At 41.4% G+C, this 22,164-nt stretch overlaps 2 protein-coding genes across 3 annotated transcripts in view; one reads left to right on the top strand and one right to left on the bottom strand.

Moving 5' to 3' along the window:
• Positions 1-9,683, top strand: part of PIGF (phosphatidylinositol glycan anchor biosynthesis class F) — a 32,355-nt gene extending 22,672 nt beyond the window's left edge. For both annotated transcript variants that reach the window (XM_002912413.4, XM_034659083.1), the window contains exon 6: positions 9,366-9,683. In XM_002912413.4, coding sequence (XP_002912459.2) covers positions 9,366-9,479 — 114 coding nt within the window. In that variant the 3' untranslated portion in view covers positions 9,480-9,683. The remainder of the gene's footprint in view (positions 1-9,365) is intronic.
• RHOQ (ras homolog family member Q) overlaps positions 6,422-22,164 on the bottom strand; it is a 49,465-nt gene continuing 33,722 nt past the window's right edge. The window contains exons 4-6 of the mRNA XM_019793495.2: positions 13,719-13,883; positions 13,299-13,394; positions 6,422-10,036 (exon numbers count right to left, since the gene is read on the bottom strand). Coding sequence (XP_019649054.1) covers positions 9,881-10,036; positions 13,299-13,394; positions 13,719-13,883 — 417 coding nt within the window. The 3' untranslated portion in view covers positions 6,422-9,880. The remainder of the gene's footprint in view (positions 10,037-13,298; positions 13,395-13,718; positions 13,884-22,164) is intronic.

The following is a 22,164-nucleotide window of genomic DNA, read 5'->3' as shown; positions in this document are numbered from 1 at the left end:
CCATGACTGGAAAGGCCCATTGAAGATATGTAATCTCAGTGAAAAAAAAAGTGTTTTCATTTACTGATAGGAATTTTAAATAATTCTGAGTAGTGACAAGTGACAGAAGATAGCAGGCGTCTTTATGGTTGGTGGAAGCCTTCCCTTTATAGGGGGCAGCAAGAGGATTTGCTGAAAGAGAATATGGCAGGGCGGCTACCCATACCCCCGTTGGTCATTTTCGTTGTCTTTTGAAAAAATATTTGCAAGACATCTTCTCTTCCCTACCTTAATTATTTGCCTTAAATATCAGCAAGAAAATAGACATTTACATTGCCCGTAACCCAGACAGCCTCTTCACACCCAGAAAATGCTTTTGGTTTTATAGTTACTGACAGCATTTTGACTCTGGAAAACCTCTGTACATTATAATTATTTGCTGTAACTAAATAGCTAATTAGTAAGTATTTAAGTTCTTACTGTGTACAAAGCATACACATTCGATGTAAGTATAATAGGTATTTAAATATTACACAAGACTGGAATTTAATTATTTGATAACAATAATTTAGATTTAGATTTAATATGCTCCAAATATTTTATGGAATGGTCATGAGCTTTTCATCTGGAAAAATGTCTTAGTTCTTTCCTTTATCAGAAGTAGGCCAGTATTTCATGTTGATAAAAAAAAAATTAATGGAAGGTTAAGAAATGTTGTTATTTGCAGCAAAGGAAATATGCCATAAAGTTTTTAAACCCTCTTGTTTTATTACTTGGTAGACAGATAACATGATGATTAAGAGCTCTGGCATCAGATCACTAGGTTCAAATCCTGGCTCTGCCATTTACTAGTGAGGATTAAATAATATAATCCTTCTAAATTAGGACTTCGTTCAGGATTTGACACATAGTTACTGCTTAATTAATGTTACAGGCATCTGTGACCTATTAAAAGTTGTTGTTTAATGACTGTATTTTTAGCATTACAAAAAAATGCAAATTCCATCATTTGGGTTCTCAAAGTGTTAGAGTGCATTGATTGCCTCCTTGTGTTATTTATTCTGCCCAGCAGTCCTTCGGTTGGTAGAGTGGCTTGTTTAATTCATCTTTCTGTTCTTTGGTATTTAGGGTACTTGGGTTTCACATAATTTTCAATTCTGTCTGACATTTCAGATGGCAGTGGGAAGAAAATATAAAATGTGTAGATCTCTTTATGTGTGTACCAGGAGTGGGGCTTGGCACTGTCCACAGGTAACTTAATCCTAACAAGGGTAGTGCAAGGTGGGTTTCTTTCCCTTTTTTTACACATAAGAATGTCAAAGTGTGGGGAGAGGAGTACACATCTTGCTCAACACTGCTGGGCTGATTAAAGGAAGCCTTAGGATCCAAACCTGATTCTCTTCCTTGCTGGGGACCAGAAACAAAACTTTTCTTCTTCCTTTCCCTTTTCCTCCCTTCCTTCTCTCCTTTGTTCCTTTCCTTTCTTTCTTCCTATTCCTTCCTTCCTTCCTTCTTTCCCTTTCTCTTCTTTTTTTTTTTAAAGGCCATAGTTTAGATCTCTTTGGAAAAGCTAAAGTAGTTATTGTTTTGCATTTCTTCCCACACATAAGAATTTCATACAAATGCTATGACCACTGTGGTGTATGTATTTTAGAACATAGAATTTAATACGTTTGTAGGAGAATTTCAAGTTACTATCCAAAGCTTTTGTGCCTAGAAAACCCACAACTGCCTTTAAACTCTGGACGTGAGTGCTGCTATCTCTAAAATGGAATTGAACCAGATAATCACATCCCTTCTCAGTGTACTTGTTTTCTACAAAGTTAAAAAGCAAAATTGATTTGAGACTTTTTTAAAGCAATTTAAAATTGTTTAAAAATATTTATACTTATTCCCATAACAGATAATTAAGGCATCGTTACATGTTAAAATCTTTTTGTTTTCTCTAGTTTTATCAGGTTACAGATTTAATATTTGTGAAAAATGTATAATCATTTTCTAAAGCCACAGATGCTACAGATAATTCTTTCATAAATTGAAGCTAGAGATCATAAGGATTACTGGAAATACTGCTAGAGTGAAGGGTAAAACTAAAATCATGGATTTAATTATTGAAAAGTGGCATGTTTTCAGGTTAATTGGTGTTTCTTTTATCAAAAGTATTATACAGTGTTATAGACAGACCAAAATATTAATTTATATGTATATGATTTATGTTTCAAGTATTGAAAAAAACATGTAATACTTAAATGACAGAAAATGGTTTTGTATTTAAAAGGTGGGTCATTATTTGGTAATCATGCTGATAATGGTCTGCTGGCAGGACTTTCATGTGAGAAAGAAGAGTGCTAGCCAGGTTAATTTATTTGTACGACCTTGACCATATATCGTCGCTTTCACAAAAAGTTCCAGGTTGGAGACCACACACCTCTCTGCAAATAGCTCTTCCTAAATCCGTGCTCTCGGTCATGGGAGAGTGGTGGAGCATAGCTGGATGGGTGCAGACTTAAACCAGAGAAATGTGTCCAGATGAGATTCACCTATAATGTATTCCTACATCAGACAATAGCATTTGCTTTAAGATCGAGAAAAACACCTCAATTATAACCAAATACAGAGGAAAATATAAATCATCGTTTAAAGCCAGTAGAAGTGTCAGCAGACTTTGCAAGAAGAATTCTTTCTGTCATGCAAACACACATTTGTGATAAGCACAACAGACATTAAACAAGTAGCTTGTGAGAACTTCAGAACTAGCTGCCTAGAGCTAGCTTCCTTTTTTTATCTGAAAGAGCCAGTAATCCTAATGATTGTGAGTGGTTCTGTTTCTAGGTTTTCTGATCTGCAGACAGATCAGTTTCCCTATGATATACGTGACATCAGGTCCCTTTCCAAAAATTATATCGCAGCACTTACTAAAGAATTTGTTGTTAGAATTAGAGGTCCAAAATCAAATAATCTTAGTTTCAGTTTAACTGCTTAGTTTATAGTAGGGGCTCAATAGTTTTGAATGAATGGAGTCATTCATATGAGACTATTAAAAATGACAGAAATGTCTACCAAGTGGTTGGCTTAAAATCAGTTTTTGTACTTACGCTTCTTAAAATTTATTGAAAAATGACAGCAAGGAGCAGGAATTGCCCTTCTATTTCTGAGGTGAGGCTACGTGTGGTTAATATAATGCAGTGTGTCGTGTGGCTTTTGAGAGTTTTCGCATAAGCTTTATACTCCCCAGACATCTCATGTGAAGAATGGCATGTATTAAAGAGGATTACCAGGGCAAGGGATTAGTTCTACAGCACAATATAACATTGCTCATGAACTATTTTATTTGTTCTAAACCTCCACTTCTAATTGTTACCTAGTAGTGTCAGTTACCTAAGAAATACTTACATCGGTGATCACGTAAGTTTAGTTTTTTCAAGCTAACACATATACAAAATAATACTGATGCGTGGTACTTTACCGCTTTCCTGACGAATTTTAGGGTAATACAATGGCCCCACATTTCAAGTACAAGAGGTACTATTATCCCTGTTTTGCACATTGGGGAACTGAGGCTCAGATGGTAAGGGATCTGGCCAAGGCCACACTGCCAGTAAGCGGCTGACCTGGCTCCTCAGCTCAGCTCATTCTCTCCACTGACGGTGCAACTTCCCAGAAAAGCGAAATAAAGCTTGTAAGTGAAGTAGGAAGTGTTTTTAAAAGTAGCCTAATGTTTTTGTACAATTATTTTAAAACTTTCGTTGACTATCTGAAACTAACTTTAGGAGAAATCATCGTCTGATTTCAAATACCTCATCATCATTTTAGGAAACCCACAGTAGCTCATAAACCACCAAACTCACTGACCTACCCAACTGGCTGTTACATGGTCGTGTCAGAAACCTGGGGATATCATTTCAGTGACAGTACAAGATTCAAAATCCACTTGCATTTAATATATAGTAAAGGAACCCAAGTAATACTGTGCAGATTATAATTAAAATAGATTTAAGCTGCTTACTCTCAAATCACATAATAAATGCTGTCTACATTACTGAAATTGATCCTTAAAATTCTGAACCAAAATGTAGAGGGTCACTGTATTACTCTGACCAGTCAGAACAGTTAATAAAAATACTTGTTAGGGTTGAGTGATAAAGAATACAGGGATTCTTAACCAGGAGTATATAGATGGGGGTCTTTGAGTGCCTGAAATGGTATGATAAATACGTATAAAATCTATGGATCACGTTTGACAAGAAGGAAACATGAATCCTGTTAGATGGAGTTTTTATTTTTACTTCTTATCTATTATTATTTATTTTTAGAAGGGGAGATAGGGGAGAGGGAGACAGAGAATCTTAAGCGGGCTCCACCCTCAGCACAGAGCCTGACACGGGGCTCGATCTCACGACCCTGAGATCATGACCTTAGCCGAAATCAAGAGTTGGACACTTAAGTGACTGAGCCACCCAGGCGCCTCTAGATGTAGTTTTTTAAACCACAACTTAAAATTTGGGGAGGAATTTTTTAATGGGAGCTGCTTTAGAGATGGTCTATTTGGGGAATGGTGGTGGTCTAGATTATAATGACAACTTATATGTGTCTGTTAGGAATATGGACTAAAAGATTATTACCAATTTATAGCTCACAGATACTATGTGCCAGATACTGTTAGAGGTATGGTTCGAAGAGCTGCGTAGTGTATGATCTCATTTAATCATTGCAGCAAGCCCGTCAGGCGGGTTTTATGATGATCCTCATTTCACAGATGAGAAACCGAGGTACAGAGGTTAGGTGACTTGTGCGCAGTCATGTATTTAATAAATGGCAGAGCCAAGACTCAAATCCAGTCTAATACAAAAATAAGTATTCTTAAATCATTATTCTGTACTACTTAGAACATGCTTTGAAAAGTCCCAACACTACATAGATACATCAGTAATGCCTGATCAGAAGAGAGCGGTGTGGGGGCGCCTGGGTGGCACAGCGGTTAAGCGTCTGCCTTCGGCTCAGGGCGTGATCCCGGCGTTATGGGATCGAGCCCCACGTCAGGCTCCTCTGCTATGAGCCTGCTTCTTCCTCTCCCATTCCCCCTGCTTGTGTTCCCTCTCTCGCTGGCTGTCTCTATCTCTGTCGAATAAATAAAATCTTAAAAAAAAAAAAAAAAGAAGAGAGCGGTGTGGTCTTCGGGTGGAAAAATCAGCTTGTATAAACGGAAATGTTTTTCAACCAGCAATAACATGAATTTGTTTAACAGAGAAAACATACAAAGTTAAATCTATATATTATTTATTGAGAAATTGGTTCTTAGCTTAATAGGGTGAAATTGTTTTATTTCTGAGAGAAACACAACTTATTGCTGGTACCAGGTACCCAGACCCTATAATATTAGGCCTTTCTTAATGCTGAGTATTTGAAGAGAACACTGACCTTTTTTGGTTTAAGTGATGAAAAAACAGTGTAAGGAGTCATTTGGTTTAAAGGAAGGATAATGGTAGTACTCTAAGCAAGACACTTTGTTCACGTGATGTAGCCATTCATTTTTTAAAATAGGTTTTTTAACAGTAATTGTAATGATTTTCCCCACTTGCATGATAAATTATCTTTTGTAATACAACAGGGTTTTTTTTCCTTCCATTTAGTGCTTAAAAAAATTTATAGAAAACTGGAGCACTTTGGTGCTGAGCACTTGTGAGTGACTTCCTCTACATGAATGTCTTTGAGTTTTCTGTTTGCCTTAACAAAACAAGGTGATCAGACACAGCCGTCTCAGATGACTGTGATCTGGGGGACACGTCTGTAGTGTGGTGGTTGGATTGTCTTCAGCAGATGATACCACAGTTGGTTTTGTTTTAAGCCTGTTTGTGGCATGAAGAATGTTAAATAGAAACATCTCTATGTGTAAGACAAGTACCTAGTTTTAAATGGAAAAACCCCAAGATCTCATCATGAAAATGCAGGATGAAGCTAGGATGGTTCAGGAAGTCAATAGATCTGTTGCCATTATGCGTAGTTTAAAAATGTTTTAAAGCAGTTGTAAGAAGGTTAGTAGGAAATTCAACATGATAACCTTAGACGAGAGGAAATTCAGCGGGCAGCCTCCCCCAACTCCCTTCAGCTGCTCCTTTTGCCATTCCCTATCCTGGGAATAAAAAATCAGAAAGGTTGCCCTTACATGAAGAAATTCTCCTTTAAAAAAATGTGTCACCGTTAAGGGCTCCTTATTCCACGAAAGTCAGGCAGGAAAGTCTGATTCATCACTAGCAAATAGTCTTCAAAGCCAGTCCAACATTTTAGCTAGCTGATGGCATGGATTTCTTAAGAACTGAATAAGTAGCAAGTATTCTAAGCCTTAACCCCTTCATTAGACACAGCGTTCAAACTAATAGCTCATCTTGGCCTTCCACTGGAGGGAGGTGCAGTATGGCAACTGTTCAAAGAGCGTGCCTGTGACTGTGTGTGTGTGTGTGTGTGTGTGTGTGTGTGTTGGGAAACAAAGAGCCATACTGAAATTACAAAGTGATTCAAGTAGAATTTAGTGACCCAAATTGGAATCTGCCTATGATGCATGAGGGATTATTACTCTCACTGCACTCGGACAATGCGCTATTAACAAAGTGCAGGTGCGCACAGTTGGCCGGTGATCAGACTCACAGCATGAGAAACAGAGGAATGAGTATTATCCCAAATGTTTACATAGGGTGTTAAATAAAAACTACTAAGGTAAGAAGTTCAATGCTTTACATAGATAGTAAACTATGCATATTATTTTATTTATAACCCCATGTGTTGAGATGGGACACTGTTAAAGTAACAATCACTTAAAAAACAACAACCAACAAACCAGTATTTAATTTGGTACTTGAGTAATAATTAAAAATCAAATGGAAGCAATGCCTAAAGTAACTAATTCACAATAAAAACCATTAAATCAGGCTCTACTTATTGGAAATAAGATCATTCAACATGGGCTAACCTAAAATGTACTGTAGAGACAGAATAAGGGTACAAGTTAGCAAAGTATTAGAAATAAGATTTCAGGGAGCCCCTAAAGTTACTTTTAAGAACTTCAGAACAGATTATATGCAAAAAAATATGACTGTACGTTTCTTTTAAGTTCATTCATACATGACCTTATTTGAAGCAGTGTATTTGCATTGACTAGCAAAATTCATGTCAGGAAGATATTCTTGAAGTATTCTATTTCCCAGATACTTGACTACTTTGAACTAGTTGTTCCAGTGATTAGTCTCAATTTCTGCTGAAAGTAAAGCCTTTAATGAAGACGTGCTTCTGAAAATAAGGCAGTTTTTCTACAATCTGCTCATGAATAGAAAACAAATCTTTGGTTTTTAGTTAGGGTGGCAGGAAGGACTGAGTGCAAAAAGAAATACTAAGGAATCAAAGCGATGAAGAGGCTCTTAATAAGCAATGGGAAACTCCAGAGCCCATCAAGGTCAGTAGAGTACCTAAGGCACCTCGGCTTCAGATGATACAATCATCTTTGCTTAGAGTTCTAAGATTCTATGTACAGGATTTTTACCATCTTAAGAATGTGCAGCTGAAAAGGTAATGTCCAACAATGAACATTGTGAATAAGAAAGAAGAGAATCATAACAGTTGATAAATGGGAGACACGTTGGAGGTCCTCTCCTTCTACCTCCCATGTTTAATAGATGAAGAAACTGAGGCCCAGGCAGGAAACACTGACACCGGAGTTTGTGTTTCCAGATTCCTAGTCCATTTCTCGTAGGGCAGATCAAATTGTACACTTTAACTTTCATTGGCTAGGAAACCAAGTATGAAAAGTTTCAGAGGTGAATTTGAAGGAAAAAAAAAATCCCTATCATATCCCCAAAGGCGAGTTGTTAATGTATAATACTTTACTGTCTTAATTCTTTTATACCATGTGTTGGACAACTTAGTTAATATACTAATTGATTTATGCAATTCCTTTCAGTTGTATCTAAAAATAGCTAATAATTAATCGACCCAAATTAAATGAGAAAGTTACATAAAGATTCCATTTGCGCACACATAAGGCCATGGTACTTCATATGAACCGTCACTTTTTGGGAGAAGGAAGACATCCACTGTCCAGTTCAGAGAGAAAGATCCTGACTAGTTATTCAGTAGACTCTCCACTCTTCAATGGGGAAGATGATGCTTATATTTTAAAAAATCTCTACAAAGCTCACATACAAGACAGTACATCCTAGATTTGTGACTGATATGAGCATTTAAGGCTGTCATTTTCAAGTATAAAAGTTTAGTGTTCCATTACCCAATCTGTGCAATAGACACAGCTATTAGCTCAAGTCATGGAAATTAACAGAAGCTCACCAAAGACATAAATAAATCATAATTTAGTCAACAGCAAGTTTAAATGTAGGAAAGGCTGGAGAAAAATTTATGGGTTAGATTATGCTTCTCTGAACTGCATTAATTTGTTCACATTGAAACTCTAACACTATTGTCTGTTGCATGGCATTTGGAACAAGGCAGATCCATAGCAGACCAAACAAGGAAGCTTAATTAGGTTACAGAACTAGTAATTAAGATGGTTCACCTCTAGCACAGTTCTGTGGCCTGATCCCCCAGAGAAAGATTAGAAAAGGCTCCGGTATACCAAATAAACTTCACAGATGAACATAATTTTTTTTTTTTTTAAAGCAGTCCCTTTCACCTAGGGACTAGCATGCACTGCTTTGGATGAAAGATCAACATTATTTACTTCTGGCTTGCTTGATGTCATATTGCAAAATGTAATATGGCTGGAGAAAACGCGTATTTAGAAGCCAGTGTTTCATTTAACTGACACTCTAGGTGTTTACATAAGTTGTAGTTCTAGAACTTCTGCTATGGTTCCAATACCTGTGTCTGAAAGGTAACATCAGTGTTATTAGGGAAGCAGTTGCTTTGTTATAAATTCCATGTAACATGCTCAAATTCTAGGTCTGTTCTCTTTAGCACTACTTAAAGTTTCTCGTAGTTTGGTCAGCATACACACGTCTCAAGTCATCTGATATATAAGCCAGAGTGGAAGTTAAAAGACAAAATTGCCAACTACTTTAGACAGCTATATCGAGTCCAGGATTATGACAAAGTCTGACCCAGAATTTTAATTTGTAATTTTAGGGTGTATCTCATGCAGTTTGGGGAGCATCAAACTAAATCTACAGTTGCCAGAAGCCTTGTTACAGTCGAATGTACATTAACTAGAATGTGTACACTTTTAGTGTTCATGATAAATGCAGTTATGACCTTATTACACTTTTGGCATTCTTTAAGAAAGCACATTAAGCTTTAATATAGAAATATTTAGGTTACACTTAACTTGTGCTCAAGTAATAATAAAACAGTTACTCTTTTTTTGATCTCATACATTCTCTCCTCAGGTATGGCCCATCTCCTGTACGCTTGGAGCGACCTTTGGCTACGTGGCTGGCCTTGTGATTTCACCACTCTGGATATACTGGAATAGAAAGCAACTTACATACAAGAACAATTAATTGGAGCAAAGGGAGAAGATATTTCTTTGTGCAGATTCCATAAAGACTGTGCGGAAATATATATGGTCTAAGCCAGGCAGTCCCATTTACAGCACTGTTTTTTATGTAGTTACAACATGGTGTGATTGTAGCTTTTTAAACTATGAAACCCCTGAGAGATTGTACCTTCTAGTTGAAATAAAGTATTTATAATAGATTGTGGCTTCAGATGCTGTTTGCTGCTTCTTGGACCTTTAAGAAACATTCTGAATGAATTTTATAGAATTCTGAGGACAGGATTTTTTTGTTTTCTTTCAAGTTTTAAACTGCTTCATTATTTATAAGAGGTCTGGGTATAGCTGTAGCATTTCAGATGCTTTTTGAGAGAAGTGGACAGTTTCCTTGGCCACTGAAGATGTTTCTCACGTAATCAAACAACAGTTTATACATCTTGATCCTATTCTTTTTTTTACTGTGTGTTTCTTTGGAGTTAAAATGGCTATGATAGCCTCATCAAAAACAGTCTTCAATCCCTTCTGGGTTAAAGCCGAACATTCCACATAGCAGCATGCTCCTATCTGGGAGGGAAAAAAAGAAATCACAAACATATAAAATCTTTTTTGCGCAACTGGTATGACACAACACACCATTATATAATAAGGAAAATGAGAAAATAGAGCTATGCAGAAGGAATGAAATCGTCATCCATCTTCATAAAACCCAGAGACAGCCAGCTAAAAAGTAAGTGTATATCCTTCCATACTTACTCTATGAAAATTGATGTCATTCATCAAGTATTCACTGGTTACCTACCATATGCCAAGCACTGTTTTAGGTGCTGGAGATAATGTTAAAGAACTGAGCAAAAAACCAAAGGCCCTGCTGTGTGATGCTTACATTTCCTTAAATGGTACTGGGGGAGGGGCCCACCAAGGGAACAGAGAGCAGACGGTGGTGTGCACTTCAGAGCACAAGAGCGGGGAGATGGGGAGTCCACAGGACACAGGCGGGAAGCTTCTCAACAAAGGGGTGTGAGCCGTGGGGGCCACCAAGGGGAAGAGTTTCCAGGCAGACAGGCCATAGATGGGAAGACACTGATGCAAGAGCACGAGTGGGGTGTTCAGGGAATGGTAAGGAAGCCAGAATGGCAGGAGAGAGGGAGCAGCAGGGAACGGCAAGTGGTGAGGCCCACTGGTGAGGCAGCCCTGAGGCAGGGATAAGAACTTCGGCTTCTACCCTAGGAGAGGCTCCATTCATTCATTCACTGGAAATTCACTGACCATTCTTGTTCGCCGCATGAGAGGATACAGCAGGGAACAAAATGAAGTCTCCCCGACTCTCTAGAAGCTCACGTTTTAGAGGGAGAAGACCACGAGCTACCAAAGGTAGACCGTCAGAAGAAATATGTGGTGTGGAGACAACTGGGGAAGGAAGATAGGGAGTGGGGACAGATCAGGCTCACTGAGAAAGTGACATCTGAGCAGAGACCTGGAAGGAGTGAGAAAATAATATTCTATAGGGAAGAACACTCCAGGCAGAGGGAGGGGCAGAAGTACAAAGCCCCCAAGGTACGAATCTTCGGGGACACAGCAAGGAGGCGAGGTCCTAGATTACAATCAGTGAGGGGGCATGTAGCAAGGGTCTACAGGCCTCAGAGTAAGGGCTCTTGCCTCTGGGACTAGCTGGGGAGCCACTGGAAGATTCTGAGCAGAGCAGCGAGCTGATCGAGCTTGTATTTTTAAAGACTCACTCAGGCTGCTGTGTTGAGAACAGACTGCCATGGGGTCACAGACAGAAGCAGAAAGGTGGGTCAGAGCTGTTCTGGTAATCAAGGCTGGAGATGGGGTGGGCCTGACCGGACTGTTAGAGGAGCGGACGGGGAGGAGCGGGGGGATGCTGTATGGGTTCTGAAGGTAGGACAAGAGGTTTTGCTGCAGGGTTCCCTGCACAGGAGGAGAGCGAGAGCAAAGTCGAGTGTGACTTCAAGGTGTTTGCACTGAGTAACTGGGAGGACGGGCACGGAGGATAAAATGAGGAATTCTGTTTTGGACATGTTAAGTTTTAGATGCTTAGGCACCCAGATGGACTTGTTGGGGGAACAGAGTTTAGGGAAGCGGTCAGGCTGGAGATAGAAATGTGGGGATTTTCAGTGGCAGACTTTTCAAACCTAGTGAGGGTGGCTACAGAAGAAGAAAGGTTCCAGAAGCTGCGTGCTGATCCCTGGGCATCCAGCACGCAGACACAGGGACTTGAGACATGGAGAAGAGGGCAAGCAAGGTGGCCAGGTGAAAGGATTTTAAGAAGTAACCCACCACCCGAAATGCTGCCAACAGGCCTACAAGTGGGAGCCTAGTGTTTAGCAACCACTTTTCCCTCCTTAAACTACATAATAAACATAAACATCTCAATAGCTGTGTTAGTATACATTTTTAATAGATGCAGGGGCTTTTTTTTTTCTTTTATAAACAATGCAGCAACTTTGTCCCTGTCTCTTTAAGCACATCTGTAATCATATTTTAAAAATAAATTCCTACATATGGAATTGCCTGATCAAAAGGCATGACTTTAAGGCTTTTGCATATTATCAAGGTGGTTTTTACTCAATGACCAACGATACAAGAGAGTACCCATTTCTTTGCACCCCTGGAACAGTGGCTATTATAATTAATTTCTCTTTTTTTGCCAATTTTATATGCGGAAATTGAACTTACATTTGACTACTAAGGACTTGGCACATATTTCCTATATTCGATGGCAATCTGTATTTTTTGGCCAATTTTCCATTGATGTTCTTAGCCCATTTTTCTATTGGGGTATAGATGTCTTTTTCTGATTAATTTATATGCAAGGAACTCCTGTATTCTGAGTATATTAACCCATACATGTTATTTTTAGCCATACGTGTCAAGTTTGTTTTGTGACTTTCAATTGTATCTCTGGCATTTGATGTATCAGATTTTTACGTAGTTAAATCACCAATATTTTTATTTACCAATTTTACCTCTATGACATTTTAGAAATTCCTTCGCTCCCTGAGATTATGAAATTGAACACAAGGAATTTCTAACGCTATTTGTTAGCGAAGCTATTTGTCTTTTGTTTTAGGAAAAACTGTCCTCCAAAAAGTTTTCTCACTTTCTTCTGCCTCCTGATAGTACATTTAAAAAGACCTAATATTAGATTCTGTTTCCACAAAAGTCCTCTTATAGCCACATGTAAAAAAATAGAATCCAATCATGTTAGGGCCAAAGTGAGAGAAAAGTAAGCCTAGCTTCAGCCCCAGGGAGAACAGAAGTTAAAAGTTTTATGCATGTCACAGTGGTATATTTTTTTAGAATGCTAGTATTTTCTATCTTTCATAAAAGGATTGGAAGAAAATTCAACACATTTCTTTTCAAACCTAGCTATCATTTTTTGGTTTTAACTGCAGATTGAAACCCATAAGCCATTCCACCACCTACTCCATGCTTTGGCGCAGGAGAAACATTTAAGAGATTTAAAAGGGCTTTTTCTAATGCCTCTTTCTAAGGGTAACTTACGAGGAAGATATTATTGGCGGTGTCGCGCATGTGTGAGTGCCTGGGCTCTGCGGTCAGGCCTTCCCTGCAACCCAGCTCTGCCATCTATCACCTACGGGACCTGACAGATTAACCTGACATCACCAAGGCCCCGTTTGTCAAGTCAGACCCACCCAAGTAGGTGCGAGGATTAAATGAGATAATGCATGTACAGCACTCAGCACAGTGCCTGGCATACAGTAAACGCACAATAAATGTTAGCTTCTATCATCACCCAAGCTGTTTTTACACTTATTTTTACGTTCTGTAAAGGTTCCGTTACCTCTTTTGCTAGTTTCTGTCCTTGTTCCACACAAATGGGTTTTTCTTTCATATCATTCAGTCTTGCTAAAGTTTTGGGGTCATCTCGGAGATCAATCTAATCAAGAAAGGTCAATAAGTTCCCATAATGTTACAAGTCTTGAAAGATAAATCAAAGCACATAGCCCCATTTAATCCCACATACCAAAAAAACGATTAAACAGATGAACTTCATTTTATAAAGCCAACTGGTGTGATTGCTTTCCTTTGGCACTACTTTTCCCAAATTCTTACTTTTCATAATAAATAAAATGTATTATAACTTGCAATTGAGATTAAACATGCATATCATTTGCTAAACCTTAGGACTATCTGTCTGAAAGCAACGCCACAAGATGGGCCAAAGAGACTTCGTAAATAGGTAAAATCAAAGCAGATGTACCTGAGTTCCTATTAATAAAAAGGGTACATTTGGTGCGTATTCCTTCAGTTCCGGTACCCACTCCTCTTTCACATTTTGAAATGAGGCTGGATTTACCACAGAGAAGCATATAAGGAAGACATCAGTCATTGGATAAGATAAAGGCCTCAGACGATCATAATCTTCCTAAGGAAGAGAGAAAAACCTCGTTAGTCCCATCTCTTTCGTTGACTAATAACAGGTGTGTGAAGGTTACAGGGTCGAAAAAGCAAAGTCAGGAAGATTCCACAAGCAGAATGTGCGGCCCTCTACACGAAACAAGATCATTCCATTTGTGCACGTTATTCTTCCTTCTGAGGTTACCGGTGGGAGAATATGACCGTATCATTCACAACCACAAGGAAACTTGGAGAAAATACATCGTGATCACTAAAGCTGTCACTAGAAACATTTTAAACTGAGACATTTGCACAACGAATTGATTAAAGCTGGCAGTTTTCTGACTCTCCTAATTCGTAATGACTGACAGAGGCTGACTGTGTGCTGCGTGCCGGGTCGTGAGCCAGACGCGCTCCCCTGCATTCCTTAGTTCGTCCGCCGAACAGCTACATGACGTAAGTACTATTATCCCTGTTTTCCGCTCGAGGAAAAGGAGGCACAGAAGTTAAATAGCCTGTGGGATATACCACCAGTGGAAAGGAGACGGGATTCGAACCCTGACAGTTTTACTCCAGAACCTACCCCTTAACCACTATACGTTTCACGGAGACCTTAAATCGCTGCTTTCCCTGTCGATACTGTTTTCTTAATTACACATGCGTGCAAGTTTAAAGATAGAAACAGAAAGAGTAAATGCACAAAAATACCCCTCTCCTCTTCAGTTTCCATTTCCTTCCCCCAAAGGTAGGTCTTTTCAGGTGTACCTTTCCAGTGCTTTTTCTCGGCATGTATAAACCTACAACTGTACAGAGGCAAACACCTGCACACGGAAGAGATCAAGCGATCCGCGCTGTTCTGCATCCCGCAGGTTCTCCCGGAGCGCTTTCCAAACGAGAACACGTTAGACTACAATCTAATTTTATTTTTTTTAAAGGTTTATTTATTCCTTTTAGAGAGGGAGAGAGAGTGGGGGGAGGGGCAAAGGGAGACAGACAGAAGCAGACTCCCCCCTGAGCACAGAGCCCGACACGGGGCTCGATCTCACAACCCTGAGATCATGACCTGAGCTGAAACCAAGAGTCAGACGCTTCACCGACTGAGCCACCCAGGCGCCCCTCGATTACCATATAATTTTAAACTGCTGCTTTGAATTCCACCGAAGGGCTGTCCTATCAGTGGCTGTTTCAGGATCTCTCCATCACAAAAGGCAAAAGATTCTATTTTGCTTAGACTACTTTCTATGACACCAATATTCTGCTTATTTGCATTCTGGTGAGTGAACAATCAGGGCTCCATTTTTGTCGCGGTTGGATTCTCCTCTGGTTTCAGAGAAGCTTTATTCTTCACCTCGGCCACCACCCCTTCATGGCTAAAACTGCATGAATGCAGAACTGAAGGGGTATTAAAGACACCTTCCGCTCACCGTTTAGCCGTAGCATTTCTCTCGAGGGACAATTTTCCTTTCATATCATCTTCTGACATTTTTCCTTTTCTTTAAAAAAAGATTTTATTTATTTAAGAGGGAGAGAGAGAGCATGAGCAAGCTGAGCAGCAGTGGGAGAGGGAGAAGCAGACTCCCCGCTGAGCAGGGAGCCCAGCTCGGGGCTCGATCCCAGGACCCTGAGATCATGACCTGAGCTGCAGGCAGACGTTTAACCATTTAACCGACTGAGCCACCCAGGTGCCCCCTGACATTTTTCTTAATAGAGTGTTCAACCCAAGTGTATTCAAGTCTCAAACTCTTGACTTGGGAGTTAACCCTTCTGTTTTCCTGTGATGCTTCCAAAAAGCAAACTCCAGTCTGGATTCTCAGGTGCGGGCAATATTACAGGACAAGAGGGAAAATGCCGTCTCCAGTTTTCTTTACCCTGTATTTTTAAAACAGAGGCCCTCTAACTGGTTTTGAAGAAAGCAGTGCTCTGGCGTTCATGAATGGCATTCATGAATGAAGAAATCAGGTCGCGTGGGTGTGGAACACATTGTACCCCAGCCAGTGACTTTACGAGGGCTACTACGAAAAAAAAATATAACACGTTTTTACAATTTCGTTTAAGTGTTCCGCAGTAGGATGGGTGCAGGAAATAAATAAACTTTCTACTCTGCTGCCTATTTCCGACCGCATGGCCATGAGAGGAAGCACGAGCAGCGGCGATCTCCGCATTCTACCTGGCAACCCCAGGCTCCCGAGCACACGTGTGCGCAGCGTGGCCAGGCAATGAATGGGTGGGTGCTCTGGTTAGAAATCTCTCCTCTTCCATATTTAGATAGCCCATTTTCAGAGGATGAGAAACGAGGATACTATCTCATAGGATCCTGAGGAATAATGAAATCATGCAACAAAGGCACTCGGCTTCGTGCCAGGCACATGCAAAGAATTCTCCCGGCGCTTTAACATAAATCCTTCATCCCAGGGGAAACCGATTCTCCTTTTCCTCTGCAAATCCATGCACGGTCCCCTCTGTCTCACACCAGGGCTGGCTTCGCAGCTTTCTCGTGCCGCAGAGAAGAAACTCTTTTGTAAGAAATAACATTTTCTCCACTGGCACCAAAATACACAAATCAAACTGAGGTCTCTTGAGGACAGTATAATTTTCAAATCAATGAAAGAGAATGCTATATTATCATGGTGCTAATTAGTCATTTTGGAACTCAAGAGCCTGAAGACTATTTAAAATGTAACCAAAAAAAAAAAGAGAGAAAATCAAATTAAATTTTTTAATGAAAGTTTTACTTTTCAAGCAAATTACCTCATTGGGGAAATAGAATGTGCACTCTTTCTCTAGAAGGGGATTACAAGAAATAAAGAGTAAGTGAATGCGGGGCGCCTGGGTGGCACAGCGGTTAAGCATCTGCCTTCGGCTCAGGGCGTGATCCCGGCGTTACGGGATCAAGCCCCACATCAGGCTCTTCTGCTATGAGCCTGCTTCTTCCTCTCCCACTCCCCCTGCTTGTGTTCCCTCTCTCGCTGGCTGTCTCTATCTCTGTCAAATAAATAAATAAAATCTTTAAAAAAAAAAAAAGAGTAAGTGAATGCAAAGTCCTCTAGAAATGCTTAATAACATTAACACAAATATTCCATTCCTAGAACGTAAGCCTGTTGTACAGATCCCTTTCATAACCATAACTAATATAGACTTTCCTCAAAAAGAGACATGTGGGCACATAAGAAGGAAATAAGACTAATCATTTCTAGACACTTGTTAAATTGCAGATTTTGTCGGAGTAATTACACTGTGATGGACTGAGGTTATAAAAAAAACCCGAAAAAAGACAAGTATGTTTACAACTCCTTGGAAGGCTATGTTACTTCTTATGTCTGAACTATTAAAAATGAACTTCTGCCTCTAATCTGTGGCTAAATAACTGGCAGGTATTGTAAGAAGGAGACCTTTCTGCCTCTATTCAGCCTGAGTAATTAGAAGTCCAATAATAGATAGCAAATTAAAAAAAAGGCAATTATCCCCTGAGCATGCTGCACCCGTATCACGGTATGACATTGTTTATACCCACCGCGCAGGACCCTGGGTGAACTTCATGTGCAATGAAGATCTGCATTTGGGGGAGACATAGGCCGAAGCGCACAGCGCCTCTCATCTCCAGCTTTTTTTTTTTAAGATTTTATTTATTTATTTGACAGAGATAGACACAGCCAGCGAGAGAGGGAACACAAGGAGGGGGAGTGGGAGAGGAAGAAGCAGGCTCCTAGCAGAGGAGCCTGACGTGGGGCTCGATCCCATAACGCCGGGATCACGCCCTGAGCCGAAGGCAGATGCTTAACCGCTGTGCCACCCAGGCGCCCTCCAGCTTTACGTCTGAAATTTGGTGACACAAAGGGAGGTGAACGTGCAGCAACAGCCCTTGCTTCTAAGTAGCCACTTAACCAAAGTCAGAACGCCCCCAAGCCGCTTCTAGCATCCTCCTAAATGACCTAATCCAGTATATTTTAGTTCAAATGTTTTAAAAAGGTAGATAAATATTTCTGCACGGTCAGTGGAAACTTCTCAGGAGTAGAGAAAAGCGTATTAAAGACAACTGTCTTAACATCAAAACCATGAAATCTACGGTAAGCTGGGTCAACATGATTGTTGGCCGGCTTTATAACAACTTTAACTTCTTTACCCAACTGGCGAAGTACCAGAGCTACCAATTATTTTTAAAGATTTTATTTATTTGTCAGAGAGAGAGAGCACAAGCAGGGGAGTGGCAGACAGGGAGAAGCGGGCTCCTCGCTGAGCAAGGAGCCCGATGCAGGACTCGATCCCAGGACCCCGGGATCATGACCTGAGCTGAAGGCAGAGGCTTAACCTGAAGACTGAGCCACCCAGGTGCCCCAGGGCTGCCAATTTTTCAAAACTGTGTTCTGAGAGCTTCATGAGTATGCTCTCCATTCTTGTTAAGAGTCTTTGATCTGTGATGACGGCAACTTTAACCCCTGGAAACTATCACACTCTTACAACCTGGCCGGAGTCCGCCAACAAGAAGGGCCTGAAGAAACGGGCCCTGACAGGAAACTGGGAACTACAGCAAATGCCCATCAGCCGGGAGACCCCTCTTCACAGACAGCTCGGGCACCTGTGCCTGTGAACGCCCTACTTCCGCACCACCTCGGTCCCCTTCCTGTGGACCTGGGAGCTCCCTCCTCCTTTTGTGAATTCTGTGTAAAATCCATGTTTTTAGCAAGTGTGTGCCTATTTAAAATACCTCCCCAAAACATACAGCCGAAGCAAAACCACCCACAGTGGACGGGGTGGGCCCGGCCGTGCTCGTTAGCTGGCGGGCTACCACACGCTGATCCCTTCACTCAATCAGCCAAGATGCACGGAGCCCAGAGCGCATGGGAGATGTTCCAAGGACACACACACAGAAAGGAATGACGGTCCCCTCTGGAGCTAGGAGTTCTGTTGGGAATTCAGGATGTATACATAGACAACGATAGTCATAGGGCGCCCGGCGGGCTCAGTCAGTGGAGCATGCGACACTTGATCTCAGGGTTGTGAGTTCAAGCCCCACGTTGGGGGTAGAGATTACTTAAAAATAAAATCTTAGAAAAAAAAAAGATAGTCATATACGATTAAGAAAGAAACGTATAAACTAGAGCAGGTGGAATATATAAATGCTCCAGCCAAGAAACATTAATAAGCACCTACTGTGTGCCCACAATGGTGCTAAGTGCAATCATCAGGGCAATGAGGACAAGATTCAGATCATATCTGATTTGTAAAACACCTTATTACATGTGCAAAGCTCTCTCGTAGCTGTATGTCAAAAAAAAGGCAACAAGCTCCCATGGGCAGTGGCGTGCACAACAGGCCTGTGGGCCTCACCGGGGCTTTCTGGACCTCAAGGCCACAGCCTAGAAGACGACACCGGGGTGCTGGTGTGGCCACACGCAGAAATCCAGCAACGAAGAGGAAGAATCTGATAGGTGGAGAGAGACACAAACATTTCTAACAGTCTCTGCTCAGAGGGGCTCACGGTAAGGGAGACAAACGTGGGCGGACACTTCATCCCAAGTCAGAACGGGGTAAATACTAAGAGTTACAGAAACGAGGCGATGCTAAGACAAGACTCAGAAGAGGCGGCTTCGAGTCGTGCCTTACCAAATGCGAAGGACTGGCACAGACACGACCCGCCAGCCACGTGGCTTTGGTCGACTCACTTCTCTCTTAGAGGCTTAGTGTCTCTGTGCACACACTGGGAGAATGTCAGGGACAAATGCTCTGAAGGCTATCAAGTGCTCTGAGAATGTATTACCCTGCCAAGGCATCCAGGATGTTAGTTCGATCTAGGAAACAGTCATTTATCAAAACCTACAAGAGTCTTCCTCTGTCACAACCTATCGTGAGAAAAAGTGAGACCACAGCAAATAATTCTTTAACAGACAAGCCCCAGGTGTCCGAAGTCTAAAACACTGTCTGACTCCTTTAGGAGACAGATGAAACGTTAAGACGACCAAGTAAGAATGGCCCTTGCGACCGGTGACTTGTGGAACGGGAAGGGGCCACTCTGTCACTTCCAAAGTGCACAGTAGTAATCTCTAGCCGAACCTCTGTTTCTAGTAAGAAGCCCAAAATAGGTATCAGGCACGGCTCTGGGAACACTCCAACCCGCAAAGGGTGCTCTCCCGAAGCCGAGAGGCCACGTGCACGGCAGCTAGCTTCTGAAGATGAAAAGTGTTTTGTTGAAAATTCAACTTATAACCACTTCTGCGGTAATTCTCCATAATACTAGTCTGTGAAGCCCCGTCTCCTTTGTGTGGTTTTTGGGTCACCTTTTGAGTTCCTTTTGCATTTAACTCAATGAAATGAAAACACCACTTTTTCAGTCCCCCCAACCCCTGCCCCTTAAAAATAACTCCGTTTTTCAAGGAAGCTGGGTTGGGTCCCTTTGGGGAGCGTTTTGTTAAATTGGTTCAACAAGCATCGGTGATGAGTTTATTGGATTTGCCCACCCTCTCCTTAAACTAAAGGGCACTGGGGGAGGAGAGAGAATTTTGTTAAAGGGCTATAAATTCCTGAGAGGTCAATGTTTTCCAAAGGTCTCCAAATATTTGGCTTTATTAGTAGTATTTTTTGATCTTTAGTTCGGTCATGAAATGGTATTTATAGGTCACTGGCCTGAGAAGCTATTAGTAAAAAAATCCTTAAAATTGAGGGGTTTAGCTTCTAACTTTTGACAACTGTCATCTTCGTGTATTTTGGTTCATAATAAGTCAGTCTTCCAATTAATTTTACGATTATTTGAGAGCTAGTGAACCGGATCTCTGTTCTGTGTTCCATCCCTACCTCCCTTTTGACCGCCTGACTGATCCTGAGTCCTGTTCAGATGGGCTGGAAAAAGAGGAGAGAAAATGAGGCGTGGGGTAGCGGAAAGACAGTGCTCTGTCTGACCCCATCCTTGCGAACCAACACTTCCTCCCCTCCCAAGGGAGAGGCCTGCACTGGATGGCCACATCCCACGGTTCAAGATACTCAGCCCAACGCTTCTCGCCCTCGGGGGCAGCAGCCCCAGTCACAAATGTAATGTGGGAGGAGGTTTCAACTGCTGGCTAAAAATCAAGCTTCAGGATTCTGTTTTATCTGCACTGACCCCACGAGGCAGAGGATCAAGTCTTAGCTAAATATGGCCCTTCGGCGAGCTGCATTTCCCCATCTGTGACGGGAGAATAAATATAGCCTACACATGTGAAGATAAATGAGCGAGCTGGTCAAGTGTTTTGAGCTCTTCAACACACACGCCTGGCTTTCCAAAAAAAGACACATCACAACTTCAGAGCGGTGCGGTTTCTTTTGTGCGCAGTGAGATGACTTCCCTTGTTGTAAAGGATTTAGAGCCGAAATTCCACATCGTCTGCAGCTATGATGACACGTCTCTTTCCCAGAGACAGAGGTCGGCTGGCCTAATGCGTGCAGAAAGAAGGTAAAGGTCGGGGCACGCTTCCATGCAGGATACTCCTTTTCAGGTTTCCTTGGCCCAAATTGCATGGAGGTGGGATACTTGCTCATTCATTTGCCCGACCAAGTACCCAGCAGGAAGGTGCTGGGCACTGGGTAGCCTACGGCGAAAAACAGACACGGACTCGGGCCTCATGAGCTCGCAGGATAACGGAGGGAAGGCAAGTGCCCCTCAGCTCGGGCACTACTGCTCCACGTTGGGTCAGGGGAGCTTTTGATGTGGGGGTGTTTCTATTGTCAACATGAATGGGGGACCTCTACGGGCCTTTAGGGATGGGAGCCAGCGTGATCCATAACCTGCGTAATGAGAAAGGGTCCCAGGTCCCACAGGATTGGCGAGTGTGCTGCCAGGCATTGATGAACGTGAAAGACCCTTTCAGAATTACCCGAATCTAGGGCCTAACTCTGTTGTAGATAAAAGCACAAAGTATTTGTTGCACGGTTTTCATGAATTTTCTAGGAAGGTAATTTCAGTGCAAACTGAAAAAGAAAGGTAGACTTGTACTTTATTTTGCTCAAAACATTATAGGAGTTGCTGACCATTGTAGAAAACGGCACACCACTAGCAATATCGCTCTCAGCGTGCAACTGCCAGTAAAACGCAATTACACTCGTCAACCTGGGGAGCGGGGCATTCACGGTCATTCCACCTGTAGGTGTAGGCATCTGACTACTTTATTGTGATCTGTGGAGCACTTAGCCCTGGGAACTTACGAATTTAACACTGAAATATTTTTATTGTGAATCACTTTCCTTTTTATTCTCCTTCATAGCGTAAGATGTCACACTGATTTCAAGTGGTGTGTACAGAAAACACCGCCTGTAGATTTCATTTGAGGATGAGGAACGGAGAC

Source organism: Ailuropoda melanoleuca, chromosome 4 (genome assembly GCF_002007445.2).
Source record: "Ailuropoda melanoleuca isolate Jingjing chromosome 4, ASM200744v2, whole genome shotgun sequence".
NCBI lineage: Eukaryota > Metazoa > Chordata > Mammalia > Carnivora > Ursidae > Ailuropoda > Ailuropoda melanoleuca.
This window is presented reverse-complemented; position numbering and strand designations above follow the sequence as displayed.